At 39.7% G+C, this 21095-nt stretch overlaps 1 protein-coding gene across 2 annotated transcripts; it reads left to right on the forward strand.

Annotated features, from left to right (window-relative positions):
* Window positions 1-39: 39 nt before the first annotated feature.
* Window positions 40-19776, forward strand: LOC120802556 (ferroxidase HEPHL1). 2 transcript variants are annotated; one of them, XM_040150481.1, is made up of 20 exons: window positions 40-142; window positions 6153-6397; window positions 8026-8238; window positions 8565-8777; window positions 9128-9382; window positions 10051-10219; window positions 11089-11228; window positions 11378-11509; window positions 12306-12511; window positions 12996-13140; window positions 13333-13545; window positions 15077-15293; window positions 15411-15550; window positions 15625-15750; window positions 15893-15999; window positions 16149-16383; window positions 17353-17492; window positions 17863-18016; window positions 18127-18141; window positions 19373-19776. In XM_040150481.1, the coding sequence occupies exons 2-20, from the start codon at window positions 6214-6216 to the stop codon at window positions 19450-19452; spliced, it is 3084 nt and encodes a 1027-aa protein (XP_040006415.1). In that variant the 5' UTR covers window positions 40-142; window positions 6153-6213; the 3' UTR covers window positions 19453-19776. The 2 variants fall into 2 exon arrangements, with proteins under 2 accessions (XP_040006415.1, XP_040006414.1); XM_040150480.1 differs by lacking the exon at window positions 40-142 and adding an exon at window positions 3798-4309.
* The last annotated feature ends 1319 nt before the right edge of the window (window positions 19777-21095 follow it).

Below are 21095 nucleotides of genomic sequence, written 5' to 3' on the forward strand. Positions count from 1 at the left end.
TGGGCCATCCTAGTTGACTTAAGCAAGTAGCACCGCCACAATGTAAAGGATACTCTGTTGCAAGTAGAAGTCCTACACCCAAAATTCAGCTTCAGCACAACTAAATACCAGCAGGGCCTCTGTATTGAGGGGAATGATGGAAGTAAGTACACAAGATCCCAAATATATTTTAAATTGTATGTTATTAGCGTAATAAGCAACGTTAAGTTTGACATACCCCCGTATAGAAAACAAATCTCTCTGCCCTCCCCCACCCCCCTCTCGCTGAAAGGTGCTAATGGTTTAGTCCACACCAGCGGGATATCTAAATTGTGCATTTACAACTTTGGGAGACTGGATCAACACTTTTTGGAAACGAATTCGCCTCAGTTCTGCAAATAAAACCTGATTCCAGTGAAGTCTTTCTCTGTTGTCTTTTATTCCGAGATACAGCAATATGGTAATAATTTCTTAGTGTAGGGGTCAGAGCATAACGAAGACCTAAGTCTTCGTCAGAAATAATGTTCTACATTGTCCTAAAACCTCATAGTGAGAGCTTCACACATTAATTACAGTATGTGATTATGTTTTATAAATGTAATGTAAAACATTATATGTTGTGTTAATGTATGAAAAAAGAGGGCTGAAATATACTCAGACGTCAAATTGTGCAGACTTTCTTCAATCCATTACAAACACTTAAGAACTGATTGTTCTATTAACCACTATATATATGTCTGTGTTTACTTGTTGGATTCAGGCATTTGTACTGGTGTGACAACGGATCTATTGAAAGAGGAAGGCAGTCCACTAAAGCTGCATACGTACAGGGCCCCGATTTTTACATCACTGCACACCAGCAAAATGTACTTCAAGTATCCAAAATAAGGGCACTCGTGCAAAATGCGACATTTCGGAGTTTTAAGTTATGGATCCCCCAATGTCCTGAAAGATGATTTATTTAATTCACGTTCACACATGATATTATTCTTGTGCATATAACTTGTTCTCTTATACAACAAGATTTTCAAAAATTCAGGACTTCACGGGTTCTTCTGTTAGTTTTGTTGCAGGAAAAGTTACAACAGTATCATTCTTATTGGTGACCTCCCTTAAAGTACAACCTAATCAGCCACATAACTGAAAACATCCGTGTGTGGGTCTTTATAATAATGCATCATAATAATGCATCATATTATAAATGCTGATCATATGTTTTGTATGTAAGATCCAAGCAACTATAACTGTTCACTACACTGATAAATAGTGAAGTAAAAAGCACAATATTTGCCTCAAAAATGTAGTGGTGTAGAAGTATGAAGTAGCATAAAATGAGAATTCTCAAGTAAAGTACAAGTGCATCAAGACTGCACTTAAGTACGGTACTTGAGTAAGTCTACTTAGTTCATTTCCACCACTGTCAATAAATAAATTGTAAATCAATCGTTTACTAAAGATCAGTGAATTTTTATCCATATCCCGTACTTTCCTACAAAGCCTCCGTAAAACACTAGTTTCTTAGGGTTCTGGTGTTAATCAACACTGGTTTAAATATAAACTCACTTGATCTAATCATCGATATCACAAGTGCCAAAAAATATGGACAACTGAAACTGACAACTGGCACAGCTACTATATAAATTAATTTGACCAAATGTGTGGATCATTTTGAAAACTAAATTATCAATAAATGAAGAATGGTCATACAGCTGCAGTATACTGTATGCATTCTTGAATTAAATTATCACTAATCATTGCTTAAAATCTGTTCATTGATATTAAGTTTCAACGGAATTTTTCCACTTGTATTTGGAACCTAGATTCAGCCTTCAAACTGCTTTAGCTCTACCAATGAAATTTGAAATTTAAGATTCAGAGATAGAGAGTCACTCAGGCAAAAAGCCAATTATTCATTTAAAATTAGATTTAGCAGGATTAGTATAAAAGAGATGGGTCGCTGTGTGACAATGTGTAAGAGGTTTTTCCTTAATGCTACAATACTAAAAACATCACCAGTTAAACTGCCGATAGAACTTCAGCCATATACATAAATCTGCCTGAATTTTAGACTAAATGCCTAAATCCGAAATCAGATTAGGCTTAATCTCACACAAGATGTTGACCATGGCGTGGGAATCTATAGAAATCAGGCAGCAGACATCAAGTTGAATTTCCAGAGGTTTCCATTCCACAGTAAAACGGGCTGGTGCCTGACTGAGAATAAATTAGAGCACAGGTGATCCTGTGGTACAATGTGTTCTTTCTATGGTCTGGGATTTCAGGGGGCACGATGGTGCTACAAGACAAAAGAGAACATAATCAACCCCTGAGCTGTGGGATTTGACCCTGTTGACCTACAGGCCAAAACAGAGAAATAACAATACAAGAGTACAGGGCGCTATGTTCAGCCTTGCTGCTGTAAAGGCTTATTTCCAGTAAAACCATTACCCAGTGCATTTGTTTTGCACCATATCACTACTGAGCTGGGGGTGCAGGTTGTACTGAGAGATTTGTGGGGATTATGAGGAAAAACGAAGTTCAAGGATCAATCTCACCAAACCGAATGAGGGGGACAAGAGCAGAATGATTAGAATATGGTTATGGTGTTTGTGTATAATCGTGGTTTCCTGCATTTACTCTGTAAAGGCAGAGCCATCGGTTCACCCAGCTGGATCTCTACAGTTGTACTGCTCAGAGTTAGTCAGCAGGTGTCACCCTAACTACTTTGATATGACAAATCAAAGTAGAAAAACTCCCTCTTCTCAAGGGAGAAAACGTATCCTTCCTTGAAGTTTTGCGCCTCAAGGAAGACGTTTTCCCTTGAGGATGAAAGCTTGGCCATCACACCAAGACAGAGCTGGATCTGATCTTGATCAGTTTTCATTCCTGTCTGCTGTTAAGATACTGCTGCCCCAACAGACCACTGCATGAAGTCTGCTCTGGCCTTTCTTTTAAAATGTACAAGTGTTGTCCATCCTGTCCAGTTTATAGTTTATTATTAAGTCCACGCCCAGGTATTTGTATGATTTTACAAAGTAAGCTGAGCATGGTGATGACACAAAAGGCTTCATTCTGAGACATGCAGTTATGCACGTGCTGGGTTGAGGGGATGTGCATTCCCAGGATGAGTAATTCCAGAACAACATCACAACTTAATTTAATGTGCTAATAATATCACTCGGCAACTTGCTAAAAAATGTTTTGATGGGGAAATCCTGAGACAAGACTGACAAGGAGAAATTGTACAAAGCCAAGGATTTTCATATCCCTCCAAATGATCAGAAATGCAGAAATTGTTTCCTAGTATTAGAATTTCTAAATCATGGTGCAATGCAATTTGGTAAGTTTTGGTTTGTAAGCTGTGACTAATGACTGTATTCGTGGTTTTAGAAAATCCATTAATAATGCTTTAAAGATCAATTATGAGTCATTAATAAGGTCAACTTTTTGTGTAATTCCTCTCGCAGCTGGTTTATCCTTCAACAGGACACTGCCAAAAACTGCGGAGAATTTGGACCGAAACCCATTAGACTTATTAGAAAGTGTGAAACATACATGTCTTTATTTATTAATGGATTACCAACGTTTAGAACTAGCCAGGGAGAATTTATAAACCTCAAATAAAGCCACTAGTTCTTTAGGGTGACTTATCAGAAAGTAGCACCGAAATGTTGAAAGATTGAGAGAAAATCAACATAATTTTAGGCCGTAATATTTATTGTCTGATTTTACAAAACAGTCCATCATTAGCCCCACACAATTCCCGAAACCGTTCACAGACCAGCTGACTAACATGCCTATTCATCACCTCTGGAAAGGCGACAGCCCACTCAGACGACCCACGGTGCTCGTTTGGCGGCCGCGGATCGATAACATTCACTTCCCTGGAGACAATTTCGACAAATTCCTATGACTTTTCACGTGGCAACATTGAGGTGCTATTATCCCCGTGCGTGTGATACCAGAGGAGGCGGTCACATCGTCGCTGTTCTCTGGCTCAATAGGCCAACTGTTCCTTCCTTTGCAGACTTTCGTAAGTGCGGCAGCGCCAACGCACAGTGTCAATACGAGCCTGCATGGAGGAGTCCGCGGGGTTTTCCACTTGTTCCTCTTCAACCAAACCCCGCTAAAGTCTACGGAGCGACCACTTGAACATGGCCCGGACCCTGGGACTGTTTGTGACTTGTTGCTTGTTGTTTCTTCCCTCCACCGGGGCGGAAGGGAAGCGCAGCAAGGAGAGAATATACCATGTGGGAATCATTGAGGATTCGTGGGATTATGCGCCAAGCAGAAAAAATCTGCTCAACGGGAAACACGTCGAAAACGATGAGTGAGTTGTGATACCGTCAAGGGATTTGTAAACAAACAAACAAACAAACAAACACATGTACAGATAGTGAGGGCAATTAAATCAATGCTGCCACCTATTCATTTGATCATACACTTCATATCCAATTAATAGCCTATGTGGGGTGTTGATATGAGAACAGATCTAAAGTGATCATAAGAACTGTGTGGGGGGGGGGGACCTTATGGATCCCTAATCTCAATCTAAGATTTAGGTGAATATTTCTGCAGTATGTCATCTTGCCAGGGTGTGACAGTGTCTAGACCTCTGAGGGGATTGTTGTGTGCTTTGCTGGCCGTCTGGCAAATGCACAGGGAGACTAACAGTGAATGACTGTCTACATTGCGTATTTCATTGATGGGAATAACACAGGAAACACAGACGGCTTCCTGTCACATACGACAGAGAAATAAGCATCACATTACCAACAGTGTGATATTTCATAAATGTAAAGTAGAAGCACTCCAAGAGTAAACAGAAAGATGTAAAAGGGCGCAGTGAGGCTATCCAAGGCTGGAATTTGTGAGGAATTTCTCGGTGCTTCCACGCTGTGATTACGACCACTTGCTGTTAAGTTTTAGATGGAAAGTCAAGCCCACAAGTAATACTGTTAATATGACTGGCAGTTGTGTCCTTCTGGGCTGTATATCACATATAATCAGTGTTCTCATTTTTAATCCCTGCTCAGATGGCTGATTAGGGCCGATCTCTTCATTAATGGGACAACTTTTATTGGTCTGTCATTGTGCTCGTACTGATGTTTCAGCCGTTGACTCTCAAGTCACTATAGGGAACAGACAACATCATCCACCTCTTCGACTTACCTGTAATTACAAGTACAAAACAGTTTCAGCCAGAAAAATGTAAATTGTAAAGAGCAGATGACTTTCACAGACCTAATGTTATGTGGAATATCAGGATAAACTGATGGGCTTGTTATTAAAGAAAAGCCCAAGATAAAACAAAAAGCCCACTTTTGTATGAGGGTATTTGATGGATATAATTATGTTTTAATGCTGGACTTTCCTGACTTACTCTATCACACAGCCAGCTTACATAATCACTTAAAAAAAGGCTTGTGCAGCACCCAAGGTTTCATGCATGACAGTCCAGTTCAATGAGGAGGAATTAGTGAGAGGTGAAGGGAGTTCATAAGCTCCGACCAGGTGCTTAGTTCAAAACCCCCTTTATTAGACCGTCAGCGAGGTTGTCAGTACGACCCAGGTGTGAGTCGAGTAAACGTAATGCTTTTCATCCTCCTTGTTGCTTTGGTTGTGAGCGGGATATACAGTAGCAAAACTGTGTTTGCCACAGCTCCAGTAACGGGTTATTAGCCCACAGACACATGTGATCACAGTAATGATAAGTCTAATTGTTAGAGAGATGCAACCAGATACAGTTTGTTCTGCAGAATTACGTCTTTGAGTTACGGGCTTTATGGCTAGCTCCTGTATGTTTGGAAACCAAATTTAGTCAGTTATTGACAAAGACATCAAAAAATTCCAAAGATAAATCAGAGCCTTTGTGAAATTTTACAGAGCGCACTACAATGACATGCCACCTTTTCCTATATTTGCACTTCAATACTATTTATACTGGTAATACTTCTACTTTTTGTATAGGGAGACACAGCTGCATGTCATTGTGCAATCCTGTATTGCGTAACTTGAGAATACCCTGACAGTGATTTAAGAAATGCTCAACAAAACAGGATTAGTTGGCTGTCTCTTTCTCTTCTACCTCCTACACACTCTTCTCCCACTCTGTTACCACTGCTCTGTCTGTATCTCTCATTCTTTTTTTCTTCTTTCCACTTCTATCTCAGGCATGCATCTGTATTCCTGGAAAGAGGACCCCACCGTATTGGCAGTGTTTATAAGAAGGCTATGTTCCGACAGTATACAGATGCTACGTACAGCGTACAGGCTCCACGACCTGAGTGGTTGGGCTTCCTGGGGCCCATACTGCGAGCTGAGGTTGATGACGTTATCGTGGTCCACCTGAAGAACTTTGGGTCCAGGAACTATTCTGTGCACCCCCATGGAGTTTTTTATGAGAAGAATGCAGAGGGTACAGTGTTACATAATACATATACAGTGCATTGGAAAGTATTCAGACCCCTTCATTTCTTTCACATTTTGTTATGTTGCAGCCTTAAGCTAAAATTTAAAAAAAAATAAAATTCGCCCAAAAAAAGAATTTTAGAATTTTTTGCTAGTTTATTAAGAAGAAGAAGGACAACCATCAATGCAACACTCCACTGATTTGGGCTTTGTGGCAGACTGGTCAGACGGTAGCCTCTACTCAGTGAAAGTTTGCAAAAAAAAACACCTAAAAGACTCTCAGACTGTGATAAATAAGATTCTCTAGTCCGATGAAACCAAGATTGAACTGTTTGGCTTTAATTCTTAGAAATGATTGTTCTTCTGGAAGTTTACCATCTCCACACATTTAGGCCTGCGTCAGAGTGCAAAAAGTGACACCACACAGCATCTCTGGAGCTCAGCCATAGTTACCATCGGCTTCCTGGTCACCTCTCTTACCCAGGCCCTTGTTCCCCGATTGCTCAGTTTGGCCGGATTAGTCCGCCATAAGAAGAATTCGACTCCACAAGCTCAGTGATATAATATTGACTTTGGTTGCATATTCAGACTCTTCATTCAACTGAGTAAATATAATCTTTTTCTATATGATTTTTTACTCAAAAGCTGCGGCTTTGTGTAACCTAAGTCTGAAAGTATGACATCTTGGCATGTTTTTGCCGGTCTGCTTCACTGCCAGAACTGTCTCTGATTACAAGATACTGAGAGGCTGAAAAGAAAGAGGGCTGGCAAATGTGATACAGACTAAAAGAGTCCATTTAGGCCTGTGTAAGACACAACACAATTTCAACAACTGGGTGACTATTATGGAAGTTATGGTCTCCATAAGTATTGTGAACTTTGAAGCTCTCTGTTATGCAACAAGCCCCCATCCCCCACTCGTCTCTTAGATGCATCCTGCCTCAGGAATTTTTAGAGCCTTACAGAAATGAAGCTGATGCTACAAATTGTTAGCCTCTTCAAACAGAATGTGGCTGGTGTCCTGCTTTATTAAGGGATTTACAGTATATCAATCTGTCTCTAAGTCAGATAAATAGTAATTCATTCTACTAGTTTTTATACACAGCACCTTGGGCAGGACGGGAGAGAGATGTGGGGATAGAGGAGGGGAATAGGAAGGGGAAAGTGGTGTCAACACATCAAGAAGTAAAACTGATAAATCAGCTTATCATGTCCTACACCGTGTCTTGTCACAAGAACAAATTGGTACAGAGGTCAGTGTACACAGGACATCTGTGGCATTTATGTGTTCATAGATCACACACACGTACACATGTGGAGGCTGAAAGCAAAACCGACATAATCCCCCGAGAGGAAATGGATATGACCTTTATTTGGAAAACCTCCACTGAATAATATGATTATTAAACCTATTTGCAGTTGAACCATTTATTTCATGCTTAATATTTTCATTAATTCATAATATTATCACTCTACAGCACTCAGCTTCCAGTTTTAAACAGTTAAAGCAAAAGTTGAGCTTGTTAAGACCAATGTTTTGTTTTCTACTGAAATGAAGTGAAATCATATAGGCTCAGCTGCTCTCTAAACTTCCCAGAAAGATCTCGGCGTAAACACCTGGTATTCACCTTCCAGGGGCGCTCTATCCAGATGGGACATCAAACTGGTTGAAGAAGGATGACTCTGTGCCTCCGGGAGGGAGCTACACCTACCGCTGGGAGGTCAGGCCAGAATTTGCCCCCACAGATGATGATGCCAACTGCCTGACCTGGATCTACCACTCTCACGTACATGCTCCCAAGGACATTGCCTCAGGACTTATCGGGGCTCTGCTCACCTGCAAGAAAGGTACAAAGATTTGTGACTACATGCTAGTTAACCTTATTGATTTTACATCAGAGGAAATGTTTCTCATAATGTGTTTCTCACATTACCTGTTGGGTTACCTCTCTATCTGCATTATTTGTATGTCAAATCAAAATGTATTGTTTATTTCTTACTCATAGTTACAGTAAGGGCTTCTTCAAACCCTCCTCAAAGAAAGATGGTGGGGCAACAGAGACAAAACAAAGATTAAATGTGCTCCTATCTGTGTGTGACTACATAGATATGTAGTATTTTAACCCCCATCCTGCATTTTTCGACATCTGTTTCATGTTTCTGAATGAGCGCAGGAATGTTGAAGGAGACTAATGAACCCGCTCCGACAAAGCCAGAATCTGTCATAGACTCAGCCCGCAATGATGTGGACCAGGATGTCTTCTTGATGTTCAGCGTGGTGGATGAGAACCTGAGTTGGTACTTGGAGGACAACATTCAGAACCTCTCTGATCCACATGGAGTTGACTTGAAAGACCCAGACTTTGAAGAGTCAAACCTGATGCATGGTGAGAGATGAGTGTTTTTTCTAAGTATTTCTATGATTGTTGAACAATGAAATGATTGCACTCACATTAAGCCGGCTAGCAAGAAGAATATAATATATATTGTAAAATGAAATGATTATTTTACTTTTTTCATAGATTCTAACAATTGTTTTTGCCCGTACTGTACCGTCTATGCAACTGAGCTGTCTACATCATGAAATTATTTAAAATGTTTTCACAATGAAGTAACTTCGCATCAAACTTCATATCATAATTCCTTAAACACAGGGTACAAAAGAAGGTTTAAAGGCTAAGTTTGCTCCCTTTGTCCCTCCCTCTAACCTCCCTCTTTGTTTTTCTCTGTGTGATAGCTATTAATGGGTACATGTTTGGTAACCTGCCTGGGATCGAGTTGTGCCAGCACCGTGAAGTAGCCTGGCATTTGTTTGGCATGGGTAACGAGGTGGACATTCACTCTGCCTTTTTCCATGGGAATACACTGCTAGACCGTGGCCACCGCACCGACGTCCTCAGCCTGTTCCCAGCCACATTTGCTACTGCTAAGATGGTCCCGAAAGCAAGAGGAAAGTGGCTGCTGACCTGCCAGGTTAATGACCACTTGCTGGGTAGGGCATCCATCCTTTAATCTTTGTGTCACCTTTGACCTCCTTGCCATGAGTCTTTTCTGTTTTTGCAGAGTTGCTGAGAGGGGAGAATGCATTTTGGTGAGGAATGCCACGGCCATTTTGTCAGTGCATGATGTTACGAGCCTTCCTACAGCAGAGCTTGTATTTCTGTTCCATACACCTTGTATTTTAAAGCTGTCCAAAGTCCATTGATCACATAAATGAATGATTCATACTTGCTAGATATGCTGTGAATAATGCTGACACTTGTAAAAAAAAAAACAGTCCTTTGTATCATAACAGGCTTTCCATAATGATCTATTCTTATTTCTGTGTCTTTCAAGAAAAGTGACATTAAGTTACTTATTCTACAGATCGCACCTTTGATAGTTTTTCCATTCTGGATCCTCTCAGATTCTAGAAATGACCTCTCTTCAATATGATAACTGCTATAAAATAGCAAATTGAAAGTTTAAATTGAACCATGGAATATTTATTTTATTTATTTATGGACCTTTAAATGAGACCCTTGAGAACTATCAGGTTGATTTTCAGCTATTAAAATTCCCTAAGGCTCTGAAGATCCACTTTCACCACAAGATTTTACTTTGTACATGTGTATTGTGGTCTGCGTAATGTTTTTGTGCTCATCTCTTCATCTATTCCAGCTGGGATGCAGGCCTTTTATGAGGTGAAGTCATGTGACAGTGAGGCCAGCACCAAAGTGATGGGGGGTGTTGTGAGGAATTACTTCCTGGCAGCAGAGAAAATCCAGTGGGCATACGCTCCCTCAGAACAGGATCTGATTAACAATGTATCCCTTACTGAGGCCAACAGGTGGGCAGACATAAGCAACATACTAGAGAGCACAACTTACTGTAATCAATGGTAATAGAGAGGGGCACTGCAAAATAAAGGGTGAATCATTATTTAGCCCAATGTAATATATGAATTTTGACCCCACAAACAGTGAGCTGGACCTACGTGCTTTCGTGCAAGCTTTCTCCCAACTATTTATGTTATCAGGGCTATTTCCATTTATCTTGTTTTATTGCCCTTACTGCCCAATCCAAAGCTAGTTATATGATTCAGCTGGAACAAATCTCTTTACAGCTAAAATAAAACATAGACAACATATCCATCAAATGTCTCCAAGCACCTTATACAGGATAAGCCCTGTGCTTTATAGCCCGGGAGTAGCATAGTGAGACCAAAGGCTAAAATGTATCAGATGGGCATTTTTGTGTTAAGAAAGTACAGCCTCAGTAGTTTTGGAGAAAGAATGGAAGCTAACTGACTCTGTAGATAATCACTATTTCATTAGGCAGTGAACTATCCCTTTAAGGCTTGCAAAACCCCTGAACAAAGTTGCTGTCTGTCTGTGTGTATGGCCTCTGGACAGGGCTGATTATATGTTTGCATTCATTCCTGTGGTTAGGCAGTTTTGTGGTGTCTAGAGTAAACAGTGTGGATAGCGACACAGTTGTTATTGTGTCTTTGTTATTGTTCCCTGACCTGACACGATGAAACCCCTCTGACTGGCAAGCTGTTTATTCAGTTTATTCGGTTTATCTTGAATAAGAAATTCCACACCATGGCAGCTTCATCCAGGCCACCAATTTTTTGCTACCCATGTTACTCCGTCTCTGTCCTCCTCAAAGTATCTTTTGCTCTGCACCCCCCCCCCCCCCACCCCCCACTCTCAGTGCATCAGAGATATTTTTTGGCAGAAGTGGTGGAAGAATCGGAGGTAAATACCTTAAAGTGATATACAGAGAGTACACAGACAATACCTTCACCAGAACAATATCAACAGCACCTGATCCTGCACATTTAGGAATCTTAGGTAAGGCCTCCCTTTTTTTTTCCAGGTTTGGCAAAAATCACACTCCCTGTTTTTTTTACTGTATTTACTGGTACACTAGTGTCTTGTTTTTCACCCAAGTCCTCTCAGTACCTCTTTTCTGGTTGCAATGTTCTTCTATATTTGTCCAGGTCCAGTCCTGAGGGCAGAGGAAGGAGACACTCTCAGAGTGACATTCATGAACAAGGCTGATAGAAATTACAGCATCCAGCCCCATGGCTTGCACTATGACAAGCTCTCCCAGGGAAGCACCTATGAGGACGGTGAGGAAGCAGCCAGTTGCATTGCCACAGATACTTGTTGCACACTCAAGAATAAAACTTCAGAGGCTATGATTTTAAATTGTTTTAATTGTTAGATTTCAGGACTCAAATTGAGTGACAACAAGGGGAGAGGATTAATTAAACTGTATTCTATGAACAGTCGCTGTAGCTGATGGTTAACAATTCAGACTGACAGAGGCATAAATTTGCAGGAATATTGCTTCGAGACTGAATAAAATATCCCTGTCTATGCCTCTAGTGTTGGCTAGACTAATGAATTGATTTAATTTGAACAAAGACCCAAGACCCAAAAAATAAAAGTCATGCATGAGGTGTATTGGAATAGAAAATAGCTGCATTTCAGAATACCTAAAATTTTAAAAGAAAAATATTTTTCAGGCTCAATTTTTAGACACAAACTTTGATAGCAAAAGCCTATTGCTAAACACCAATTGGCTCATTAATCTAAACATGCTTAAAAAGTACATTGTAGTAATAATACAGCTGTATTATTATAGCATATATATTGTAGCACTATTTTCAAAGTAGCAGTACCATACAAAGGTTTCACAAGTTTTAATAGTTTCTTGAATGTCATGTCACCACATTCATCACATATAATAAACTAAAGCAGTAAACTAATGACCAATACACGCTTCATGCTCACAAGGACACTGGAACTAAGCAAAGAGACTTATATCGAAAAATCTCTCTGATTTTTGTCTGTGCAGATGAACAAATTTACTGAAGCGACACCAGGCCTAATAATTGCAGAACTTTGTGTGCAATACTGCAGGTGTTGACAAGCCCGGATCCCACGTAGGTCCAGGTGAACACTTCATCTACACCTGGGAGGTCCTAGAAGGTCCTTCTTCATCTGATTCCCCCTGTATCCCCTACCTTTACTACTCTGCCACTGAGCCTGCCATGGACACCAACTCTGGATTAGTGGGACCTCTGCTCGTGTGCAAGAAAGGAACGCTAGGGGAGAATGGAACCCAGGTGCTGCTTTGTTACAAATGAACACACAGTTTCTCATGCAGGGAAATGCAAAAAAAATCTTATATTTAAATAATCTTTAACTGGAAAATGTTGGCTTTTAAATGTTTTATTAAATTATGAATTGTCATTGATTGATTTTCTTTCATTCGATGAACTGAATAGTTGTTTCAGCACTACTGAGATTAAATAAGATTAAATGAAACTTAATGATCCTTGTCGGGAAATTGGGCCATTGCGGATAAGATAGCTAGGATGAGAACAGAACATATTGTACAGAAGAAAATATAGCAAGTTGATTGTAACAACAAAGCAGTGTACATCTTTGATTTGACATTTGCATGACATTTGCTTGTTAAAAGATGTGTATAAGATTTTAAAACAATGTAATACATTTTTAGTTTTTATGGTGTTAACTGCAACTGCACATCTGCAACAACTATGTGTCCTTACTGTTACCCGGACTGTGTGTGCATTGTTTTAATAGAAAGGTGTGGATAAGGAGTTCTTCCTTCTTTTTTCTGTCATGGATGAGAACATGAGCTGGTATTTGGACGAGAATATCAAGAGATTTGGCAGCAGCCAGACAAACCCAGAAGATGAGGACTTCGAGGAGAGCAATAAGATGCATGGTAATCAGTGTGTTCGGTGAAGAGTGTGTACTTTACGTCACTGCCTGTGTTTAGTTAAAATATTGTTTGTTTTGTACTGATTGTAGCTCACATAGCATTAGTACCATATTTTTAGTGCCACTTCTGGTGTTCCTTTAGCATTTTCTTACCTTTCTCTGTATTTTCCTGTTTAAATCCTCCCTTTCATTTCAGCTGTAAATGGACGCATGTATGGGAACCTTGTCGGACTGGAGATGTGTGCCGGGGACAAAGTTCAGTGGTACACCTTTGGGCTAGGTACAGAGGTGGACATCCATGGTGTTTATTTTGAGGGGAACACCTTCAAGAAGCAGAGCACAACACGTGACACTCTCAGCCTGTTCCCTCACACCAGTGCTACTGTCACCATGCAGCCACAAACTGCTGGTTAGTCCTATTACTCTTTACATGCAAACACACTCACAAACACACAGTGCCACAACCCAAAAGCCAAATCCTTTTCACTTGTGCGCATTGACAGAGTACATCCGCACTCAAGGTTTTCTTTGACAGGCAGCTATATTCTTCACAGAAATGTTTAGATAACCTTGTGTGAGCATTTTCCTGTGACGTGGATGCCACCTCCAACACTTAAGAAAAGGAAACATCAATAACCACTATACAAACAGGAAGTGTCAGAGCTAGCTGTAGTATTAATATTATTTACAGTACTCTGAGATTTGTTTGCTGTCTTCATCCCAACACATTTAAAGGAAAGTTCCACATTAAATGATGTTGAAGGCGTTAACGTGCAAATTTAGTCGACTTTATGAGGTTATCCCCTGTGGGGGTTCTTTTCAGTGTACTTATGTATAGAGTTTTCAAGTTTAAGGAAAATACTGTTTGACAAAATCACTGACACCAGATTTTACTGGCAGTTGTGTAGCACTGTAAAAACAGTTGAATATAAAAGTGGAAGTGGTATACAGGATACATCTGGCCTCAAGTGTTTGGATTAGTGGAATTTTCCATTTCAATTTTCAATCTCAAATACAAAATGCAAATACAGGAACAGATTCAAATTGTGAATGTGCCATCAAGATACTGTTTGATTATTTTTACAATAAAAAGGTTCAGTATGGATTCTCTGAAGTCCATTGTAAACCATTTTGAATATTAAAGCAGCCTTTAAAAATCCCTTACAGACATGGCGTAGGATATTGAAAAAATATTCGACTTTGAATAATAATTTGTGTCTGAATTTTTTTTTTCCCACAGAAATTAACTAGTTAAATTTTTAAAAAATGACATCTACTCTTTCCTCATTGAATAATGCAGAATCTATGAAAAATACAGCAAATATTTTAAATTTAAACTCTGCACATACTGTATAGTACATCATTCTGCACAGTGAAGGTCAAACATCCAAATGATGTAACAATAAGCAAAAAACATTTTTGAGCGGAGGGGGACTTTAAAATTGCTCAGATATTACAAAACACACTCTAAATGCATAGAATACAATGGTGAGATAACATGCTGCCTACAAGCTAACCCAACATGCACACATGTGTAAAACACTGCAAACCACAAGTCTCAAAGATTTTTTGAAGCCACCAGCAGCAATGCTGTTAAAAGCGGCTAAGCTTTGCAAGAAAACGGTGCAATCTAGAAATTGGGAGGGGGGGGGTCATTTCAAATGGGAGTTGATTACAGTTCAAATTACATTCGTTTGGCTGATATTTTTGTCCAAAGCAACTTTGTGCATTTGAACTCAACAAGAACTAGATTTAGATATTATCAGAAATTTGAAGTGCAACCATTCGAAATAAACCACAAACGTATGTTCACAGAGGTGCAGTACAGATGCCTCTAGGTTTTTTTTTTCCATTACTGCAAATGCCTGAATGTAGGGTGGAGCCCCAGACATATCCATTCATGTGCCCAAATCCTTAACCTCTGTTCATTCTCCTGACAGGTGTGTATGAGGTGAGCTGCAGGATAACAGACCACTACTCAGCTGGCATGAGGCAACAGTACAGAGTGAGCTACTGCCCTGGACACAAACTGAACCACACACATGCAGAGCCAACCAAGATTGTGCAGTATTTTATCAGTGCTGAAGAAATAGAGTGGGACTACTCGCCCAAGAGAGACTGGGAGCTGGAGAATTACCAGGCCACATCAGAAGACAGGTGTGTGAGTAAGATAATTGTAGGATGAGGTATTTCAGTGTTGGAGACGGAGCCTGTGATTAGTGGCATTACTTATTACTGTTTGTTAATGGAAGCAAATTGATACATGTCTCCCAGTCCAGGCAGTATATTTGTGGAGAATGGCAAGAACAGAATAGGCTCACGCTATAAGAAGGTGGTGTATAGAGAATACACTGATGACACCTTCAGAGTTCAGAAGAAACGGCAGCCCAACCAACAACACCTGGGAATTATGGGTAAGTTTAGCTGCTCTTTATGTCGTTTTTACCAGGAAAAGACTGAAGACAACATTTTTTCTTGTCTCCTGTAGGTCCAATAATCAAAGCAGAGGTAGGGGAGCAGATCGTGATCACATTCAAGAACAAAGCCAGCCGGCCATACTCGATTAGTGCACATGGAGTCAGGACCAGTGGCGCACACATTCCTGTCCAACCTGGTGAGAATCAAATTTGAAAAACTAAATAAAAGGCATGCTGCTGCTGGTGTTTTGTGACAAAAGGTTCGAGCCACAAAACACTGACCTCCTGTCAGAAGCAGTGGGACTGACTTTTGTTTGTTCTATGTTCTCTTGCCTTCAGGTTACATACTCGAGTTGACGTGGGATGTTCCTATAAGCTCTGGTCCAGGGGTCTCAGATCCTAACTGCATCTCTTACGCCTACTACTCCAGTGTTGATTTCATTAAGGTAAATATTCTCTGTATACAGTAGCAGTCACATGGAAGTACATAATTAACAGTGTTGCTGTAAAAAGAATGTGTTTTTAATTAATTTGCATGTTCAGGTAGTTAACGTATAAGATGTTTGTGACAGCGGGGTCATTTGTTTATGTTCAGGATCTGTACAGCGGTCTTTTGGGGCCTCTGGTGATATGCAGGCCCGGGACTCTGCAGCGTGGTGAGGGTGCCGACAGACAGAGGGGTGACGTGGAGAAGGAGTTTGCACTGCTCTTTATGGTGCATGATGAAAACGAGTCCTGGTACTTGGATGACAACATCAGAACATACCTTGGCGTCAACCCTGATACCTTCATGCAAGACGAAGACTTTGTAGAGAGTAACATGATGCACGGTGAGACGTGAGGGGGACGCAAAGAGTGAAATTGGCTTACCTATGAAAGAATTTAAGTCAAAATGTATGATCCTTATGAGAACAAAGGCTGAGTATTTCTGAAACTGCTCATTTCCTTGCATTTTCACGCACAACAGTCTCTACACTTTACTCACAATGGTACAAAAAAGAAAAAAACATCCAGTGAGCAGCAGTTCTGAAGACGGAAACGCTTTGTTGATGAGAGGTCAGAGGAGAATGGTTAGACTGTCTGGAGCTGAGAGAAAGGCTAGAGTAACTCAGATAACCACTTTTTACAACTGTGCTGAGCAGAAAAGCATCTCAGCGAACACAACACGTCGAACCTTGAGGCTGATGGGCTACAAGAAGAAGACCACGTCGGGTTCCACTCCTGTCAGCCAAGAACAGAAATGTGAGGCTGCAATGAGCACAGGCTCACCAGAACTGGACAGTAGAAGACTGGGAAAACGTAGCCTGGTCTGATGAATCTAGATTTCTTCTGTGGCACGCAGACGGGAGGGTCAGAATTTGGTGTCAGCAGCATGAATCTATGGACCTAACCTGCCTTGTGCCAACAGTCCCGGCTGCTGCTGGTGGTGGAATGGTTTGGAGAATGGTGTGTGTTCTCTTGGCACACTTTGGGTCCCATAATACCAATCAATCATGGTTTGAGTACGACAGACTCTCTGAGTTTTGTCACTGGCCATGAGCATCCCTTTACTTAAGCATCATAATGCACGATGTCACACAGCAAAACTCATCTCAATACATACTTCTCGTCCTCAGCACACAGAAATGGATATAGGAAATAAAAGTGAAACTAACTTAAATCAATTATTAGATCCAATATTACTATCAAGTGTAAGTAATTTTTTTCCTGTTTCACTTGTGTCTGCATTTCTCTGTCTGATTCTTTGTGTGATGGTGTGAGTGTGTGGTAATGTCTCTATGTGAATGTGTATATTGAAGGGATCAATGGTAGGCTGTATGGTAACCTCCATGGACTGGTGATGATGCAGGGCCAGAAAATTGACTGGTATCTACTGGGCATGGGCAATGAAGTGGACATGCACACCGTTCACTTCCACGCTGAAACTTTTACCTACAAGGTAACCTTCATCATCACAAATAAAGCTTTATATTTTTTAATAAAACGGTAAAAGGCAAAATGTTTATATACAAATACTACAAGTTTTGTAAGGACGTGAAGCTGCAACACAAAAAACCTCCTATCCTTCCATATTTACACAGTGAGGAACTGACCTGTGTGAGTTAAATCAAATAATGAGTTTCTGAAATTGGATGTAGTTTTCTTTGGCATGAAAACCTGTTTGCCCATACAGGAAGTTTCAAAAAGTAAGTTTCGTACTCATTGCTATTTCCTCTTCTTTGTTCCCCTCTATTGTACTGTATGCACTGTGTGCGTGCGCGCGTGTGTGTGTGTGTGTTTGTTTGTGTGTGTGTTTGTTTGTGTGTCAGACTGATCGTGTGCACCGTGCGGATGTCTTCGACCTCTTCCCTGGGACTTTCCAGACGGTGGAGATGGTGGCTGGGAACCCAGGAACTTGGTTGCTCCACTGTCATGTGACTGACCACATCAATGCCGGCATGGAGACCACTTTCACCATTAAAGGTGTGTATGCTTACTTGTGTGTTTACATACAGTATTTAGCATGTACATGGTTATGAGCAGCTATTGAAGAGGATTTGTCTAACATCTCTTTTTGTCTTTTTCATTTCCAGAAAAATCCTCACATGGTAAGCACCTAAACATTACATAATATTGAATATACATTCATTATAAACTTGGTTTATTTCAGAATAAATTTAATGTAACACTGCCCCCCCCCACCTAATCTGAAACTTAAATCATCAGTGATTTTGAAACATGCATAATTTCATAAAATTCTACTTTCATTATTGATATTAAGGGAGATTTCGTAACAAATATTTTGTCTTTTAATTACAATGAGAACTCTAGTGATTATATGAATCACATCACTGTATCATCTTGTCTTATGTTACTGTAAAGGACCATTCAGTCTGTTTGCAAATTTAATTCTGTTACTAAAAAGCATGTATATTCAACATTTGTGCTGATCACTTTCAAATGCAGGCTATAAATTATATGACATTTGATTAGCATCATGCCTGTATTCATTTTGGTCAATGTTACATATTTATTGCATCTAAATGCAGTTTAAGTACAAATTGATTTCAAGTCTGCACTTCATTACCCTTACAAATGAATGTATTACTGTCCAATGTTATACTGAGATTATCAGTACTAGTAATAGATTATTAGTAATCAACTCAAGCATGTTTCAAGAGTGTGTTAATAGTTTTTCATATCATATGGAAATGAATAGAAACCAGTGAATGTATGGAACTGTGCACAAAAGACAGCATATATAACATTTTTGATACAATACACAGCTGTGTGGTTCGTAAAATGGTTAGTTGTGATTTAAAGTGAGTGGTTTGTAGTAAATAGGGTAAAGACATGTATAACAACCAGAATGGTAAGACAGCATGCATTGGACTTTCTCCGTCTGTGCTATTATGTAATGCATGTGGAATGTTTTCTGAGATGTTATCTATCTTTGCTTAGTTACTATTGCGTTCTCTTGGGTCAGGCATGACATGAACTTTGATTCGGAGGAAATTATATTCCATGGTACATGTATTGTATCGGTGCTACCTGTTTTTAAGACCAAAAAATATAAATATGTGGAAAATTTTAAAACGGTGACATTGCAGGCCAGTATAGGTGATGATTAGAGCTATTTGTCGTAAACCTGCAACACTGAATGCATAAGCGAATTCAAAGATGTAGCAAAGACACACAGGTTAGGTTTTGACTCATGTTGTGTACTTAGGCACTAGCAGATTTTGTAGTAAAACCCTGAACCTATCAGGAGGTCATGGTTGTTAAAGGTTTCATCATTTACTCTAATCACCCCCCATCATCTATTTTTTTCTGCTGCAGCACCAAGAGCTGAAGGCTCCACAAAGATGCTGCTGCTCTCGCTGGCACTTGGTCTTATGGCTGTAGGTGGACTGCACTGACGAGAGGGCTCTAACACTGGACTGTATGTGTTTCACCACAATAATGCACTTAAAAAATTCCAGGGACAAAATCACTGATGCATAATTATGTGTTTGCTGGAGGTTATGTATATAAATATAAAAGCAATGATCAGACCAGTTGAAATATATCAGCGACTGTACAATCTTGTAGAAAGTTCAAGATCATTTTATTTCCGGGGACTGTTCTGTTTTCTGGCATGTGACACCTTGTTTGAAGCTGTTAGTTCTGCTGGTCTTGAAAAGCACTGTTGTACCAAATATTTGATTCCAGTTATGAATGTGCAATAAAAACATTGTGATATTTGTGTATCAGTGGTCATTTTTATTGTGATGTAACTTTTCTTTCATGTGCTAGCTTCATTGACCACCACAAGGTGGCATTAATTCAATTTAAAAACAGCAAGTTGCCAAGACAACGGGTCCGTAACATCTCCTTTTTAATATTGTGTGTGAGCCCAACAAAATGCGCGGCACTGTTCAACTCTTTTTGTAGCTTTTATGACAGTTAAACTGTTGCATTCAGCTCCTCACAGAGGCTATTAACATACATAGAATCTGAAAGTTGAATATGTTACAGATATATACAGTGGTAGTTCTGTTACATCAGACAACTGAATCCTGCCTCGAAAATGTGTGCTATCCTGTAAGATGTAAGGTAGCTGATCAGATCAATAAATGTTTTTGATAAGGTGTAGGAAATACAACACTGCACTAGATTAATTGTATTAATTTTATTTCATGTGTGTGTTTGGTAATGAGTTTGTAAATAACTGTTAAATCAGGATAGATACCGTACATCCACTTGTATCATCACCAGCACTGTGAGATCAGTTGATCATTTACGTCTGATACTGATACTCAAACAATCTGATTGGTTAATCTAGCACTGATAGATCAAATGACCCATCGACATAAATGGTTTTTATTGGATACCAGATTAAAAGCAAATCTGAATTTCAAACGTGGTGGTTTTCACCTTTAATCTGAGACACTGATCACAGTAACAGCACAAATGACCATATCAGTGTCTGTTTAGATAGGTTCACTGTTCATTCAGGGATTGATTTGCATTTTGATTACAGTTTCAGCATAATGCCCTGCAAGTTGACTATCAGTAGTCTTCAACTTGGAAAACAGGTTTTCAGTGTCAGTTTCCTGACAATATAACCTTCACTTCCAAAAACAATTCATTTAAACTTATTTCAGACCTAAAGAAAAAAAATTGGTACCACTTTGTGATGAGACGCCATTTATGAAGCGGTATAAGATGTAATTAATAGTTTCATTAATGGTTAATAATCATTTAACAATCATTTACTAATGCTTTATAGATCAGTTATAAGACATCAATAAGAACAACTTGTAGGTTGCCAGGTTTTGGAAAATCAAGCCATAAAACTGATTCTCATTCCAGCTCTTAATTCATCAGGTCGACCTCTGTTTGTTTGCCTAAACCCTGGAAAAGGGCTGCAGGACATTTGGACCAAAGATCCATTTATGAACTTATTAACATTTGCAGCTACAGAGTTATTATAGTGACAATTTATTAACTTATACGTAGTGTTTGACCAGCCGATGGTCTACGTTCAGAACTTAAAATACTTTAAATGTAGAGAGAAAAT

The sequence above is a fragment of the Xiphias gladius genome, chromosome 17 (assembly GCF_016859285.1).
Source record: "Xiphias gladius isolate SHS-SW01 ecotype Sanya breed wild chromosome 17, ASM1685928v1, whole genome shotgun sequence".
NCBI classification, from domain to species: domain Eukaryota; kingdom Metazoa; phylum Chordata; class Actinopteri; order Istiophoriformes; family Xiphiidae; genus Xiphias; species Xiphias gladius.